This window comes from Lissotriton helveticus, chromosome 6, assembly GCF_964261635.1.
Source record: "Lissotriton helveticus chromosome 6, aLisHel1.1, whole genome shotgun sequence".
Lineage (NCBI taxonomy): Eukaryota > Metazoa > Chordata > Amphibia > Caudata > Salamandridae > Lissotriton > Lissotriton helveticus.
This window is the reverse complement of record NC_136067.1, coordinates 1,880,179,628-1,880,194,716: the sequence shown is the minus strand read 5'-3', so window position 1 is coordinate 1,880,194,716 and position 15,089 is coordinate 1,880,179,628. Positions and strand designations below refer to the sequence as shown.

Here is a 15,089-nt window from a genome sequence, read left to right as displayed (position 1 = left end):
TTTCGCTTCCCCAAACTTTCAACATCTTACTCAATATGTCATCTTTTGCAGGGTCAAAACCGAGGTATAATTTACTGTAAAATGAGATCCCAGCCAATTTTCCTGCTATTGTCGTCTGCGAAAAACCCTTATCAATACAACTTAGAATAAAACGTATAACTCCCTGCTCAATGTCTTGTTGTGACATGTTCCACGCACCAACGGTCCATCCCATAAAAGATCCAAATTCAGCCCAAGCCAGCCTGTAGCTGCACCTTGTTGACTCCTCTATAGACTTCTCGACCAGGCCTATCACTCTCACTCCCCCCAGGCCCAGATGCCGTCCGGCAGCTCTGTCGTTCATGCATCCGCTCCAGATGGCAGATGTCGAAATTGCCGCCACTGACATTACTTGCCCCTGGGACATGCTTTGCACAAAATACTACATTCAGTTGTAGACATTTTAGCATAAAATTCCGCAACAACCGCAAAACCCTCAAATCCTTCGCTTTCTGTTTGTTCAATAGCTCCACCATCTTCATGTTGTCTACATGAAACAGCCCCGACCTATTCTGAAACTCTGTGCCCCACACTGCCAATGCCATCAACAAAGGAAAAAAGTCCAGGAACACTATGCTCCTCCCTTGTTTCAACCAGTGGCTCGGTGCACCATCACCCATGCCAAAAAAACACCAAAACCAGAGGCCCCTGCTGCATCAGAGAAAATTGAACCTGCCAGCTCGTCCTGTGTTCCACAAAGTCTAAGGCCACTCCATTAAAATCTGTCAAAAATGTCTGCTATACCCTCAAATCTGCCCTGACTCCCATCAAAATCCTGGCTCTGTGGTGTGGAAGCACCACCACCGAAATGGCTATGTCGAGGCACCGGCAAAATGTTCTCCTCGCTCTCACCACCCGGCAAGCAATATTCAAAAACCCCATGAGCTGTTGAACTGTTCGCAAGGTAATCACCTTTTCCCCTATCACCCTTAACAGGAAGGCCTGCATATCAGTCATCCTTCCAGCGGGCAACTTGGCCATCCACTGGGCTGAGTCCAATTCAATGCACAGGAACGTCAATCTACCACTGGACCAGCTGTTTTTTCTGGCGCTAGGGGAACCCCAAATTCCTGCATCAAAGCCTGACAGTGTTGTAGCGCTTTCTCACAATCTCCAGAGTTTCCTTTTCCTATGAATAAAAAGTCATCCAGGTAATGAGACACTTCCCTGTGACCACTACTCTTCACTAAAATCTACTGTAGGAAAGTGCTGAACATCTCGAACAATGAGCAAGATATTGCACAGACATGGTCATGTCGAGGCACCAGCAAAATGTTCTCCCCGCTCTTACCACCCGGCAAGCAAAATTCAAAAACTCCATGAGCTATTGAACTGTTCGCAAGGCAATCTTCTTTTCCCCAATCACTCTTAACAGGAAGGCCTGCATGTCAGTCATCCTTCCAGCGGGCAACTTGGCCATCCAATGGGCTGAGTCCAATTCAATGCCCAGGAACATCAATCTACCGCTGGGCCCATCTGTTTTTTTCCAAAGTCCTGCGTCAAAGCCTGAAAGTGTTGTAGCGCTTTCTCACAATCTCCGGAGTTTCCTTTTCCTATGAATAAAAAGTCATGCAGGTAATGAGACACTTCCCGGTGACCACTACTCTTCACGAAAACCCACTGTAGGAAAGTGCTGAACATCTCGAACAATGAGCAAGAGATCGCACAGCCCAACAGCAAGACCTTGTCTACAAAGATGGCCCCCTTAAACTGCATCCCCAACAATGAGAAATCCGCAGGGTGTATAGGCAGCAAGCGAAGGGCCAATTTCACATCACATTTAGCTATTTCGGCCCCCTGCCCACATAACATCACTAGATGGGTTACATCGTCTACTGAAGCATAAAGCACCCTTGAATCCTTAGCTGCAATGAAGTCATTGACTGAACACTCTTCAGGCCAGCATAAATGGTGGTCCATCCTGTACTCCCCCTCTTTCTTAGGGACTACCATTAGAGGCGATATCATCAGGTGCTCTACCGGCCAGCTCTCAAATGGGCCAGCTATCCTTCCTTCTTCAACTTTCTTTCTCAATTTTGCTGCTACCACTGCCGGCAACTCTCTGGCCTACTTCAAATTCTCTGCCCACCTCCTTTCTCTGGGACCTTGGTATCCCAGCCAAAAATCTTCAGTAAATCCCCATTGAATTTTTAATGCAGCCTCTCTGTCTGGGTACATCAAGAGCAACGGGCCCATGGCCTCGATCCTAACTGCGGTAGGAGCCCTTTGGCCCTGACTGTCCCTCCATTGCTCGGCCGGCGTGGCCATGGCAAAGGGCTGTGTGAGCGGGTGCCACCCCCTACACTTGAAGCACTCATGCTTAAACTTGCTGGGGTGTCATGAACAGAAACCCTTGTTGAAATTGCAATAGGCTGCTGTGGTGCCGCCCCCCTGTTTAGGTGGGAAACCTGCACTAACATTAGCCTCCCCCGCCCCAGACTGGGCAGGACGTGCCTCAAAGGACCGATAGGTCACTGGCAGACCACTGGCCATATGTGTGGATGCTGATGATTGAGTGAATGACATCTATTGCATCCACAGTTCCTGGTCCACCTCGCCTCATGCCTTATCAGGGTTAATGATGATTCTAGCCCTAAACTCTTCATCATAGCTCAACCACGAAAACCCTCCGAAATGCATCTGTGCCTTCCGGATGATGTCCATATATTTTAGTAATGCCATGGCCCTTTCTAGGTGATTTTCACAATAAATACTGGCATATATGAGAAAAGCTGAGGTCCAGTTCTCCATGTTATTGGGCACCCAGGCCTCCTTGTTAGCTCCCACTCGTCCTCCTTTGACCCTTGTTTTGCCTGGATCTCCCTATGTAGTAGTTTAAAGACATTCACTTATTCATGCCTCCAAATCTTGTTTCTCGTTTTATCAGATAGGTGTGACCCCAAAGGCATAGCCAAACCCATATAGGGGAGTTTTTTGTGATGTTTGTCCTCCCCCTTTTTCACCTTCCCTTTCGTCCCTTCAACTTTGTTCACCTGGACGCTTTTGCCAACCAATTATTTAGTCCCATTTTCTTTTGCCCCCACCGTTGGAGTCACTGTTGCGCTTGCTGGCACCCTTGTGTCCCTTAAAGACCCATCCCCAACACCAACCGACTGGCAGGCTTTTTTCCATCCCCCTTTCGGACCTCTGTCCCAAGCCGCCCACCAGTCACCCTCACCTGATAGGTTTGCTTGTGACTCTCTGTCCTTGCCCTTGGTGCAGGTCTTCCTCTGACTGTCTCCGTCTTGCCTTTGGCAACACTAGCCTCCTTCAAAACACCAAACTTTTTGGTTGCCTTCCCCGAACCGCCCGCAGCCCAAACGTCAAAACCTCATCATCCTGTAGTTCGCCTTCCTCCAACTCATCACTCTCATCACCATGATCTAACCTCAACTCTGACTCAATCTCTACAGGCGCCCACATATTTTCATGCACAGCTCTCTTTTGCCCTTTTCCCTTCGTTCCAGACACACCACTACAATCCTCTGAATTTGCTGCAGGTGCACGATCCCTCGGTGGAGGGTAGGCCACTGCGGACCCCCCTGCTCCTTCTTGCCAGAAACTCGAGGCCATTTTGCACCTCGCCGGCCCCCCTCGTTTCTACCAGCCTCCTTCGCCGGCTTGAACCTCCCGACTGCTCTAACCTGAGGAGGCCCCAGCACCACTGGGTCTCTCCGCCGTCATGGCTGTCCTTGTCCCTGTCCTGGGGTGGCTTGCCTCTTCCACCCATACCCACTTGCCCCTGGCACTCCCTCTCCTGCCTTCCTGTTCTGCCCTGGCTTCATCTTCTGATGTGGGGGTGGGCGGTCCCTCCTCCCAGGGTTCGGGACCCACACCCTCCCTGGCTGCACACAAATCCTACCACCTCTGCTCTGTTTTGTGTATGAACCTGCGCTCATCATGGATCTTTACCTCCAAGGATATGCCCGTCCATCTGTGAAGTATGAGCGGGGGCTTCGGCTCCTGTTGCCCAAACCCTGTGCCCCTGCCTGCATCGGGGGGCACCCCCCGTGTGCCTCCCCATTTGGGCCTTATTAACTGCAGGCTGGGTGGCCCTCAATCCCCCAGGCTGTTGTGGATCTCGTGGTGTGGAACTAACTGTGAGGTCCATGGGAGTCTCCTCCCATTACCCGACCTCTCTGATCTGCCTCTTGCTTGGCCCTGCTAAATGCAGGGCATGCCCTTCAACTTGGCCCCCTCCCTACCCACCTCGCTAATTAACGGCCTGCCACCGGTCCCAACGTACTGCCGGGCCGGTTCTGCAAGGCCTTGTGTGGTGATTGCATGTTACTTTAAGAGCTGTTAGTCTGTAGTGACCTCTTCATCAATAATATGACATCCAGGAATTGGTACAACGTATTTATTTGACTCGTAGTTCAGGAGATAAAAGTGCATGCAGCAGATCATACAGGTAACAGTAAATTGAATCATGACATTCTACAATCCCAGAACACCCTTCAATAAAGTTCTATTACATAGTATAATTCCATTGCTCATTAAAGAAACATGCAACCACTACACATCCCCCTTCTTTATAAAACTAAACATAAACAAATAAATAAATAATCACAAACGCTGAACTGCCTGAGTTTGTCACTCCAGAATAGCGTATCTCATTTGCAGAAGGAACCTGGATAATTTGATCTGCAAGGATATCTAAAACATGCGTGGAAGTAAAAGAAGCGATAGGCAAGACTAATTGCTACACCCTGCACATCCCCTTCCTTAAGATTTGCAAACAAAAAAAAACAATTAAATATTATACTCTCTACCACTATCTACCACGTCTTCTGAATCAAAATTAGCCTCTGGTTATACAACTAAGCTAAGAAAAGTGTTCACTATAACTTTTGCGATGCCTAAGCTTTAGTACTGCTATGAATATATACATTTTTTTTTTTTTTTTATACTTCTTCCAGGGGTGGTGTAAAGCAATGAATTCTACCTGAACTAGTTGCAAAATTCTACAACACATCTGCTTCAAAATGGAACACCACTGCTAAGGCAGCCTAATACGAAAGTAACAGTGGATTCCATTTTTTTTTTTTAACATACTTACTTGTCAAACTATGCTCATAACAATATGTTTTAATACTTCTATCGGTCCAAAAGATTTCTGGAACATTTTACTTTTGGAACTTAGTTCAACATTTTAACCCCAGAAGATAATCTCTATGTCATCTTCTTTTAATACCACCCCAGGAAATTTGCTAGAAACAGTACACAACATATAATATTTGCAAAAAAAAAAAATTTTTAAACAGGCATAATATCTTAAAATACCGAATCAATACACTACATAAGTTTGGGTCCTGGGTAAATCCCTAAAGCAGCATAGAATGCCTACTGTTAAGCAAGGAACACACTGTATATTATGAACGAAAACTTGTAGACTTGTAGACATCTTATTTATTCTAGCTGAAGATCAAGATAAAACTTCCCCTATTTAGTATTATAATTAGGTGAGCTACTTCCAGCAACCAAAACAACGAGAAAAGGACGAAACTTCCCGCAAAGGGATATAATGCTGAATGTATCCATACTCATAACCAGAATACCCATACCCAGGATATTTGAAGAAAAGGAGAAAAGTGGCCACAAATGTTTGACCCTAATCTCTGAGAACTTTCAGGGGCTGATGTTCAATAACTTTAAGTCCCTCCACCCTAATACCGGTGGATCATTTCTTGTAACATACAGTTTTCCCATAGCATGCCTTCCCTTAAAACGAAACATAAGGGTCCTAAACCCTAGAATATCAACTCTTCCTCCTGTAAAACTTTCGGCAATAACATCATCAGTTTCTAACCACCCTCCTATTTTATCCACAAAGTGACTTTTCCACATCTCTTGCAGCACCACAGTGAACGGTGAACTCGAATCTACCACCAATCGTAATATAATTCCACTCACAGAAATATCGCAAAAAGGATTAAATGATGAGACATTAGAGGCTCCTGAATCCACTTTGTTCCACCTTGATGCAGAACAATTACTCTTATGTCGAACACGCACCTCTTTTTTTGTTCTTTCTGTTACATCTTCGCGAAAAATGTCCACTCATTGCACACTCCCAGCACAAGGTAGAACTAACAGGAAATTTTTCAACGTGAGCCATATGTGAATAACCTCCACCTCCAACACAATTTACGTTGGTACACTTCTCTATCTCATTACTTCTAAATCTTCTTCTAACATGGAAACCTGTTTTCCCTTCCTCAAACATATCGGTTTCAAGATTCTTATACCTTGTTCCCTCTTCTACCACTTCTCCTGCCGTTTCTACTGACGTCTTGTTACCTTGCGATAACATCGCTTTAGAACGAGGATTAGCCAATCCTGCCTTTCCAACAAAGGCAATAGTATCTGTAAGACAGTTAACCCCTAACTTGTCCTGTAAAGACCTGTTCCTGGTATGCCCAACAACCCGGTCAGAAGTTAATTCCTTGTAACATAGAGCAAATTCACAATCCTTCACTAACGCCAAAGGAGGATTTAAAGTCTTCTGGGTTTTGTTTGCACTATCACAATTGAAACATTCACGAACTTTTCTCTCTATATCAACCTCAATCTTAGGCCTCCAATACAAGACCTTTATGCTTCTCTTGGTGCGAGAGATTTCTGGGAGCTCTGCATGGCCTATATCCATAATCCTGTCTCTAATACCTGAATGAGGCACAATCCTTCCTCCCCTGCAAACAAATTCCATTTTCATACTCAGTTCATCTCGCACTTTCCAAAATGGCCTCAATTTTGGATCACCCTTAGCTTTGGTTGACCAACCATTAACGATTTTGTCCTTGACTGCATGCAAAATTGTGTCATCCTGGTATTCCTTCAGCCACACTTGTTCAGAAAGGCCAGGAACACTATCAAACACACCAGCTGCATTATAACCTTTCCATGGAACCCTGTCTAATTCTGAATTTTTGTTCCTGGTGGTAACCGTTTTTGATCCATTTGCTGTCAGAGACATTATTGATCGTTTTACAGAAAACGAAAACCTGAAAGAAAAGTGGTTAGTTATTAGAAATGACTTTTCCGCAACTGATGTCTAACACAATATCTAGACAATTATTTGAAATACCACTTCATGCGTGATATCTTCGTGAAACAACAATTGAAATTCGAAAAAAAAAAACACTTAGTTAATAATGTGTTCATATAAATTTGAATAAACCACTTCGTGAATAATATTGTCAAATAAATTTGAATAAATCACTACGTGAATAATGGTTCCAATTAAATTCGAACAAACCACTTCGTGAATAATATTTTCATATAAAGGGAAACCGCAGATATCAAACAATTCTTGTATTCGTTGAAAAATGAAAGCAACCACTAACTGAAAAATGTCTTCATGTAAAAGGGATACTAATTATATCTTCATAAAAAAAAAACTTCTTTCAAACACGAGTTACAAAGTGGCCTAATATCAGACTGATGCTTCAAGAAATTACTGTTACAAGTAAAAATGACTTGTTCCCGTCAGTGCTTCTGCCTTTCCTGAAATTTCCACAACGCAAGTAGTGGAACATATAACTCTTTTAAGTACAACCTGCAAAACAAATTGGGTTAGTAATACATACATACACGGTGGTCCAATATTAAACTGATGCTTCACGAAATTTCTGTTACACGTAAAAATGACTTGTTTCCATCAGTGCTTCTGCCTTTCTTGATATTTCCACAACGTGAGTAGTGGAACATATAACCCTTCAAAGACCTGCAGAATTTATTCTTTTTTTTTTTTTTTTTTTTTTTTAGAATAGTCAACAACTGTAGATTTAATCGTGATGATGCTATCGCGTTGGAAAGCGAGATGTGAGATGATGTTGACCGGCTAGCTGACGTGTATTCTACGTGTTGTAATTCCAAACTTGAAGTCGAAACAAGTAGTTCACTGGTGTAATTATGAGAATTGCCAGATTAAGAAGTAAAAGCTGTGTGCATCAGCGTGCACAATATTACTCCAAGAAATTGTATGAATATTCTTGTAAATAGTTGTCAGCGTCGAGTTCATTAAACTGTAAGTTCAGTAACTTGAAGATTGTCAAGATTAATGTTACTGAAAGCGTAAAAAGTATGTCGAGAAATATTTGCTGACAAGCTGAAAATACACACAATTGTCCTCAAGAATGCAAAAATAAAATAAAAGAATGGAGTATTTGTGGAAGTACTGGAAATATAATTGTTCTCTTTTAATCTAAAAAGCGAACGAAAAGAATGGACTTCAAGAATAAATTTCACGCTGCATGCACTTTTTAAACTTAATGATATGCTTCATGAAAAATGTGCTATCCAATTTGATTGCTGTGGAAAGCGCTTGAAAATTGAATAAAAGATAGTCATGAATACCCACTTGAAGACTGGAGAAAGCGCTCTTCGTTTCCGTGGTTTTGTTGTCCTAGTAACCACAAGATGGCGGTGAAGAGCGTGATGACGTTTGCGACGTTGAAGAAACACACGTAGGCGCGCTTTGATGCGATGGATGGATGCGCGAGTAGGATTCAATTGTCCAAAATGACGTTGCTGCGCGCATGAAGCTGTGAAGAGCGAGGGTGAGAACGCGGCACTCGGTAAGCGTTAAATGCTTTTTTTTTTTTTAAAAAACGCACAACGCTAATAAGTCGAATCGCACGCTGGAAAGTAAAGCCAGGAAATATTTCCCCAAAATGATGAGGCTTTCATCAAAGTATGCTGTAGTTCTTCCACCTCTCCTCTTTCAAAACAGTTAATTGTAGAAATACACGCGAGGGCTTCAAATTGAGTTCAGAAGATCAAAACGATAACGTTGGAGCTACAACATTGTAATTATCCACCAACGAATTAGGAAAATAAAGTCTCAAGGGTCAAGGGTGCTTCAAAATTCATAATTCTTTGAATTACTCACGATTAGAGTTGAGAGTGAACATGTAGATGAAACGGTGAATTTTCAAAATAGAAGAAATCGTAGTGGAGGTTGATTACAAGTTGTGCCCATCTCGTTGCCAATCTGTAGTGACCTCTTCATCAATAATATGACATCCAGGAATTGGTACAACGTATTTATTTGACTCGTAGTTCAGGAGATAAAAGTGCATGCAGCAGATCATACAGGTAACAGTAAATTGAATCATGACATTCTACAATCCCAGAACACCCTTCAATAAAGTTCTATTACATAGTATAATTCCATTGCTCATTAAAGAAACATGCAACCGTGTAGTGACACCTTGCCCTCTTCATTGGCTCAGTCTGAGCTCAGGTAACTCCCCAGCCACATTCGCGCTGCAGCACAGGGATTTTTGAAAAGACAAAGGTCCTAAACTTTTTTGATGCAATGCAAAACAATGAGCACAGACTCATTGTTTTGCATTGCATCAAAAAAGTTTAGGACCTTTTTCTTTTCAAAAATCACTAACTACCTGAGGTCCTCAACTACCTAGACGGGTCCCCTTGTTTTTTATATTGGCAGCACAGGGAAGCCTCCTTTATGCCCCACCTCCTGCCGCAGCGAGCTGGGAGAGGCTGCACAGCTGAAAGTTAGGCGGCGAGGCTATGACACCTGCCCCCTGGCTTTGTGAGCTCCTTCTTTGCTTGGCTCCTCCCCCTGCCCAACATACCTCTCTTTTCCAGGGGTGGCTCTTCAAGGCATGCCACCACCGCTGCAGCTATTCCGGCCGATGATGACCGCGAGGTACGGGCCATCCCAACCCATGCTTGATCGAGCACTCTAGGCCATAAAAGGTCTTCACGGCCCACCTGGCCCATCACCTGCAAAGCAGCCCGGGCGACTGCCTCATCGGGCCCAGCCATGCTGCACCACCCGGTAAGGGAAGGGGAAAAAACCCTGCTACACCTAGTCTGATAGACGCGCTAACCTGCCCCTAACAATCGGCGGATTGGCTCATGGAAAAACATCTTGGCCTAACTAAGCAACACTTCCAAAACTACTTGTACACTCCCCAATGGTGCCGGGTGCAGGAAGAGGCAGAGCCCACCTCCCCTGCACCCCTATATCCCTCTCCTTTACCCTTCCCTTAAACCCACCCCTTGACCCCCTAACAGCTTGTACTTCCACCTACATTGCGCAAACACCCCGGGGGAAGACTGGTCTGCAACCCTACTTTCCCCGGGGGCTGGCAATCTTCTATCTAATTGGAGCTGTCTGTGTGAAGACGCTCATCATAGTTGTAATAAAATGCGATGCTATTCAAAAGAACTGCGCGCCCTGCTGTTAGAGCTGAGTGAGGCGTGTGCCGACCTTCCTATATGTGTGTGACTGTATCAGGTCGCAAAGGAGAGCTGTCACTAGGGTGGAAATAGGTTAAAAGGGTAAATAAGAAGAAACGTCTGACAGTGGGTATGGGTCCATGTTTTAGAGAAACCGTTTGAGTACAAAAAGCACTGAGTGTTTAGCTGAGTTTGAAAACATGTCAATGTTAACAGGACTGACGACTCATTAAACAGGTATCACAGAGTGGAGAGGATGTGGCACTGCTGCCAGAGTGGCAGACTCGAGAGCTGGGGATAACAGTATGAGTTTCGGTGGCGCAACATCCTGTGATTCTGGGCAAATTACATAATCTCTCCGGTGATACGTTGTGCTATAAAAATCTGCTGCAAGACAAAAAAGCAGAAAGAGGCAAAACTTTATAAAATAAATAGTTACACCAAAGGGGATCCTAACAGCATTTTGGCTACAGAAAACTGAGAAGAGACGCAGCAGAGGAACAAGCATTGGTAAATGCAGAAAAATATGATACAGCCAATAGAAATAGAGGAAAAGTAAGTGACAAGCACATGAACCAATGAAAAGTCAGGAAAGAGAGGAGGCGCGATGTAAGCCCCTTTGAAGTTTATATTAAAGACAATAGATTTCACAAGCACAGCGCAAGTGCTGTGCAGGTGAAACCTAATAACTATTGAATGCCGCCAGAGTCATTATTATAGCTTTAGGGGCCTGGAATAGGCTGAGTTGTCACACTTGTAGGAGTGTTATGATTAGTAATTGTGTTGGTACTACCATTGGCAAGGCTGGCAGGGGCAATGTCTGGTGCAAGCTGCAGTGGCCTCCTGATGAGGGACCGGTACTAGTTGTCTTTTTTTTACGAATTAAGCACCGGGACCTGCAACGTTTGCTTGGATTGGGATCATTTTATCTTCCCTTCTTTCTGAGGAAATCAACCTCATGCACAGCACGTAACTGCATTCTAAGAAGATTTTTAACAAATTGTGTTGCCAGTTAAGTTAATCTTGTAATTCTGACTATGCTGATGTGCAACAAGAGTAGTGTTTGGCTGACTGAGTCTACTTCTGTTTCTTCATATTTCTGCAGATCACAACAGCAGATGTTGGAGTAGGGAGATTCCTATGCTAATACTATACCGCTTAAGTCATAATGCTATTCTGATATAACTTATTGTGATCATTAAACCTCTTTGCTGATGTCCTTATGAATGTGTTCCGGGTGAAATCAACTAAAACAGAGGGCTCACAACACACTCCGGTTTGGGTTTGGACTTGTAGCAGGGGAGTCCTAACAAAGGTTCTAAAACAGCTAAATTAGTTTCCACTAGAGGCCAGAATCAAATTCTAAATTGCCTGTTTAACATCCATAAACATTCACTATGTCCACCAAGATTACCTAAACTCTACCTTAAAATGTCTGGAGAAAAAAAAAACTGAGAAGCAAAGATGTCCTCCGTCTAAAATCTAAAAATCCTAAAAGCCCATCCTGTCAGCTCCCAGTCTTTTTCTGGAATAGATCCATTTCTCTAGGACTCACTTTCAGCTGAAATGAGATGCTAAGATGACCTACTGACATCTCACTAGCAACTTAAACCTGTTCTTTTCCTACAAAAGCTGCATTAGGAGCTAACCAGGACCCATTCCCTTTCGCATTTTCTATTCTTTCTCCTAGACCTCTGACCTTTTCTCCAATCAAATCTTTCCAATGTTCTGTCTACCAATCTTGCCATAGCTTTGCCCTTTCCTCCACCTTGTTCTGTCCTAGCTATCCTTCGACACTTCTCCCCTTTAGTCTCCTCTCTTTACTATTCTGTCTCTTCCCTACTCTTACCACTATACACCTTCTTTGTCCTACACCACAACCTATCACTTCATTCTTGCACTTCTATGTCACCTTTCCCTGTCGCTACCTTTTTTTCCCTGAAGCTGGCTCCACTAAAGTTCATCCCAAGATTCTCCCTCACAACTATCATCTCCACTTTTACTCCTACCTCCTTCTCCCAGAGTTCTGCTAAAAGCTGCTCCAATTATGCCTCTTGGCCTCCTCTTCCCACGTATTACCCTTTCCCTAGAGTTGATCTGTCCAACCGCTTTACACTTTCCCTTGCTCCCTTCCTGCTGCACGAGTACTATGCCCTGAATGGTCACACATGACTACTAACCAGATATTCGTTCTCTGCCACTCTAAGGTAAAAGGAGTCACCAATCTCTAGTGCAGTCCATAGGCACAGTATGACTGTACAGGATCATGCCTCTGTGAACTTTTAATTACACCAGTGTAATCAAAGTAATTTCAGTAATTACAAATTCCTTGTGATGCATAATTACTTGATTAAGCCAGCTTGAGTAATTAAGAGCAATTTGGGGCAAAAATCCTACGCCAGGAGCTCATGAACAAGGAATTTAGAGAGAGCAAGCAGCTGCTGGCTACGGCTGTAGTATTTTGTGCTATTTTCTTAGCTCAAAATTGGGCTGATTTTTAACGTGAGAGTGTATTTTGTACTAAGAAAATAGTACTAAATGCTGGACCACACTTCTCACATAATTGCACATAATTACGAATAACTTTTCTGTAATTGTGAGTATTTACACTATAGAGAATTACTCCAGTTATGCCCAGCCCTTTTCAGGATCCTGTCGCTGGTGCATCAATGTAACCTGAGACATTCTGTCTCATCAGTTCTGTTCTTATTGTTAGCACATTGGTGGTAATGTAACCTGAAACAATCGGTCTCCTCTAGTGTGTTTTAAAGTTAAAGCACCATGAAATTAGTGTAAACAACGGAGCACTGCCTCCATTATAAAGCACGCCAACCTCACTTGGTAGAGTATGCTATGGAATGAAGCAAAATTATAGAAAATAAAAGTTCTGTATCCCACTCCTACACAATTTTAGCTATAGGAGTGCCTATGGATGACAGAATGTAGGTACAACTACAGTATATGTTTACAAGTGCACTTTTTCGACAGACTTGAGTGGTAGTACAGGACGCAACATGTCACACTGACTGAGAAATTAAATAAAATCCATCATTTGTAAAGCGCACAATTACCCGAGGGTGTCACAGCGCTGGGGGCCGTCTGGAAGATTAAGTGAGCTATTGACCACAGTCACATGGCGCTGGCCTAACCTGCCGCAGGCACCGGGGATGAGGTACCGGGGACCAACCCGGAACCCCGTCGTCCGGAGTCAGGCGCCCTGGCCGCTGCGCCACACCCCTTTCCTTTAACTGACAACCCAATGTGAAACATGCCACTTCCGATGGGTGAGGTTTTGACATGCTCTCAAATTACATTTCATGTCCACACCCATGATAATTACTACTAACCACAGACAGGACACTTTGATGAGCCCTAGTTATAGTGTGGCCAGAGGGCACAGCACACCTTTATATGTGTTAGGCTGCTCCAATAGGCACAGTCCATCCAAGCTGCTAAGTCATACTGAGAGAGAAAACAAGCAAACAAGCACTGGCAAAGCTAATAAGACTTGCTTTAATGTGCTCATTTAAACACAGGCATGTAGAAATGTGCAGTCTATGGTTGCCTCACCCTTCTGTAGACAGCCTCTTTCTTGACCTTTTATAACCTCCCCGTTTTTCCCCTCAGTTGATGGAGCCAGGCAGAAGGTTACCCACCGACACAGCCCAAAGAGCCTACGCACTGCTGTGCATGCATGTGTTTCCAAGCACAACACCATGAAGATCCGACCTACTGGCATTGGCAATGCATGCTTCCATTGAATGGCTGGTGCTTGTAGTCCTGCATTACTGCGGCCTGCAGGTGGCCCCTCCCACCAGGTGGCACTTTCTGCAGTCCTGGCATTTTAGTGAGCAATGCTTTGTATTCTGGTATTTTTTAAGAAGTACTCTTAGCTCTGGTAAAAGGAGAATGGCAATCCAAGCATGCAATGTGCTATTGCCTGAAAATCCCGGACAGCCTGAAACTGTCATGCGTGACTGACAATAGACCACAGGGCAACGAGGTTTGGAAGAGAAAAGTAGAAAATAAAAAACAGGAAAATGCAAAGGGAAAAAACCCTTCGCGCTTTCCTCCACCTAATATGGGCCCTAACATTGCTTAAATGTTTTTGCACAAAACAATGGTGATACCTGTCCCGGAGCTCTCCGTGCTTCAAGCCCAGTTTGGTGCACTCGGCTTCCTCCAGGGCGACCCCTCTGAAGGACTTGACGGGGTAAATAAAGAGCTGTGAGACCACCCCGACCTGCCGCCGCTCCCTTCTGCTCCTGCGCCGGCTCTTCCAGAGCCAGGCTGCGGCCAGGCCCACCCCGAGCGCCGCCGCGCAGAGGACGGCGGTCCGGTGCCGAGAGAGCAGCTGCCCGCCGGCAGCCAGGAGTCCGGGTCCGGCCGCCATTGCCTCAGCCTGGAACAAGGTCACCGCAGGCCGCTCGTGCAACACTAAGCACAGAGGGTTGTGCAATGACCAGTTATTGCGCTGAGCACGAGGAGGAAGTTCACTTGGCAGTTACAATAATTTTGATAACGCTGTAAATCATTTTGATAACGCTGTAAAGCAAACACTGAATACAGTTTTTAGTTCACAAGGTCTGACACAACAAGTCCCAAATCATGCCCTTGCCTTTCCATTAACTGTTTCGATGCTCAATTTTCGTACCAAGACAAGTAGCAGAGCTCAAGAGCACTCGGTCCATGCATGAGCAGACCACTCTGTGCAGGTTTCTTCCTTGCATTCTGGTACTTGTCCTAGATTTTTTTTTTAAGTTCAAGTTTATTGAAACCAAGCAAAATAGGAGAATATAACAGTGCATCCAAAGGGTAAAAAACAATATATGTAG

The 15,089-nt window shown here is 44.3% G+C and overlaps 1 protein-coding gene across 2 annotated transcripts in view; it reads right to left on the bottom strand.

The window, feature by feature from the left end:
- The window catches only part of LOC144763842 (mitochondrial amidoxime-reducing component 1-like), a 202,180-nt gene extending 187,398 nt beyond the window's left edge, over nt 1-14,782 (bottom strand). The window contains exon 1 of one of the 2 annotated variants that reach the window (XM_078649813.1): nt 14,385-14,782. In XM_078649813.1, the coding sequence (XP_078505939.1) occupies nt 14,385-14,647 (263 nt within the window). In that variant the 5' untranslated portion in view covers nt 14,648-14,782. The remainder of the gene's footprint in view (nt 1-14,384) is intronic. The other variant, XM_078649814.1, reaches the window with a different exon arrangement.
- Nucleotides 14,783-15,089: the final 307 nt, after the last annotated feature.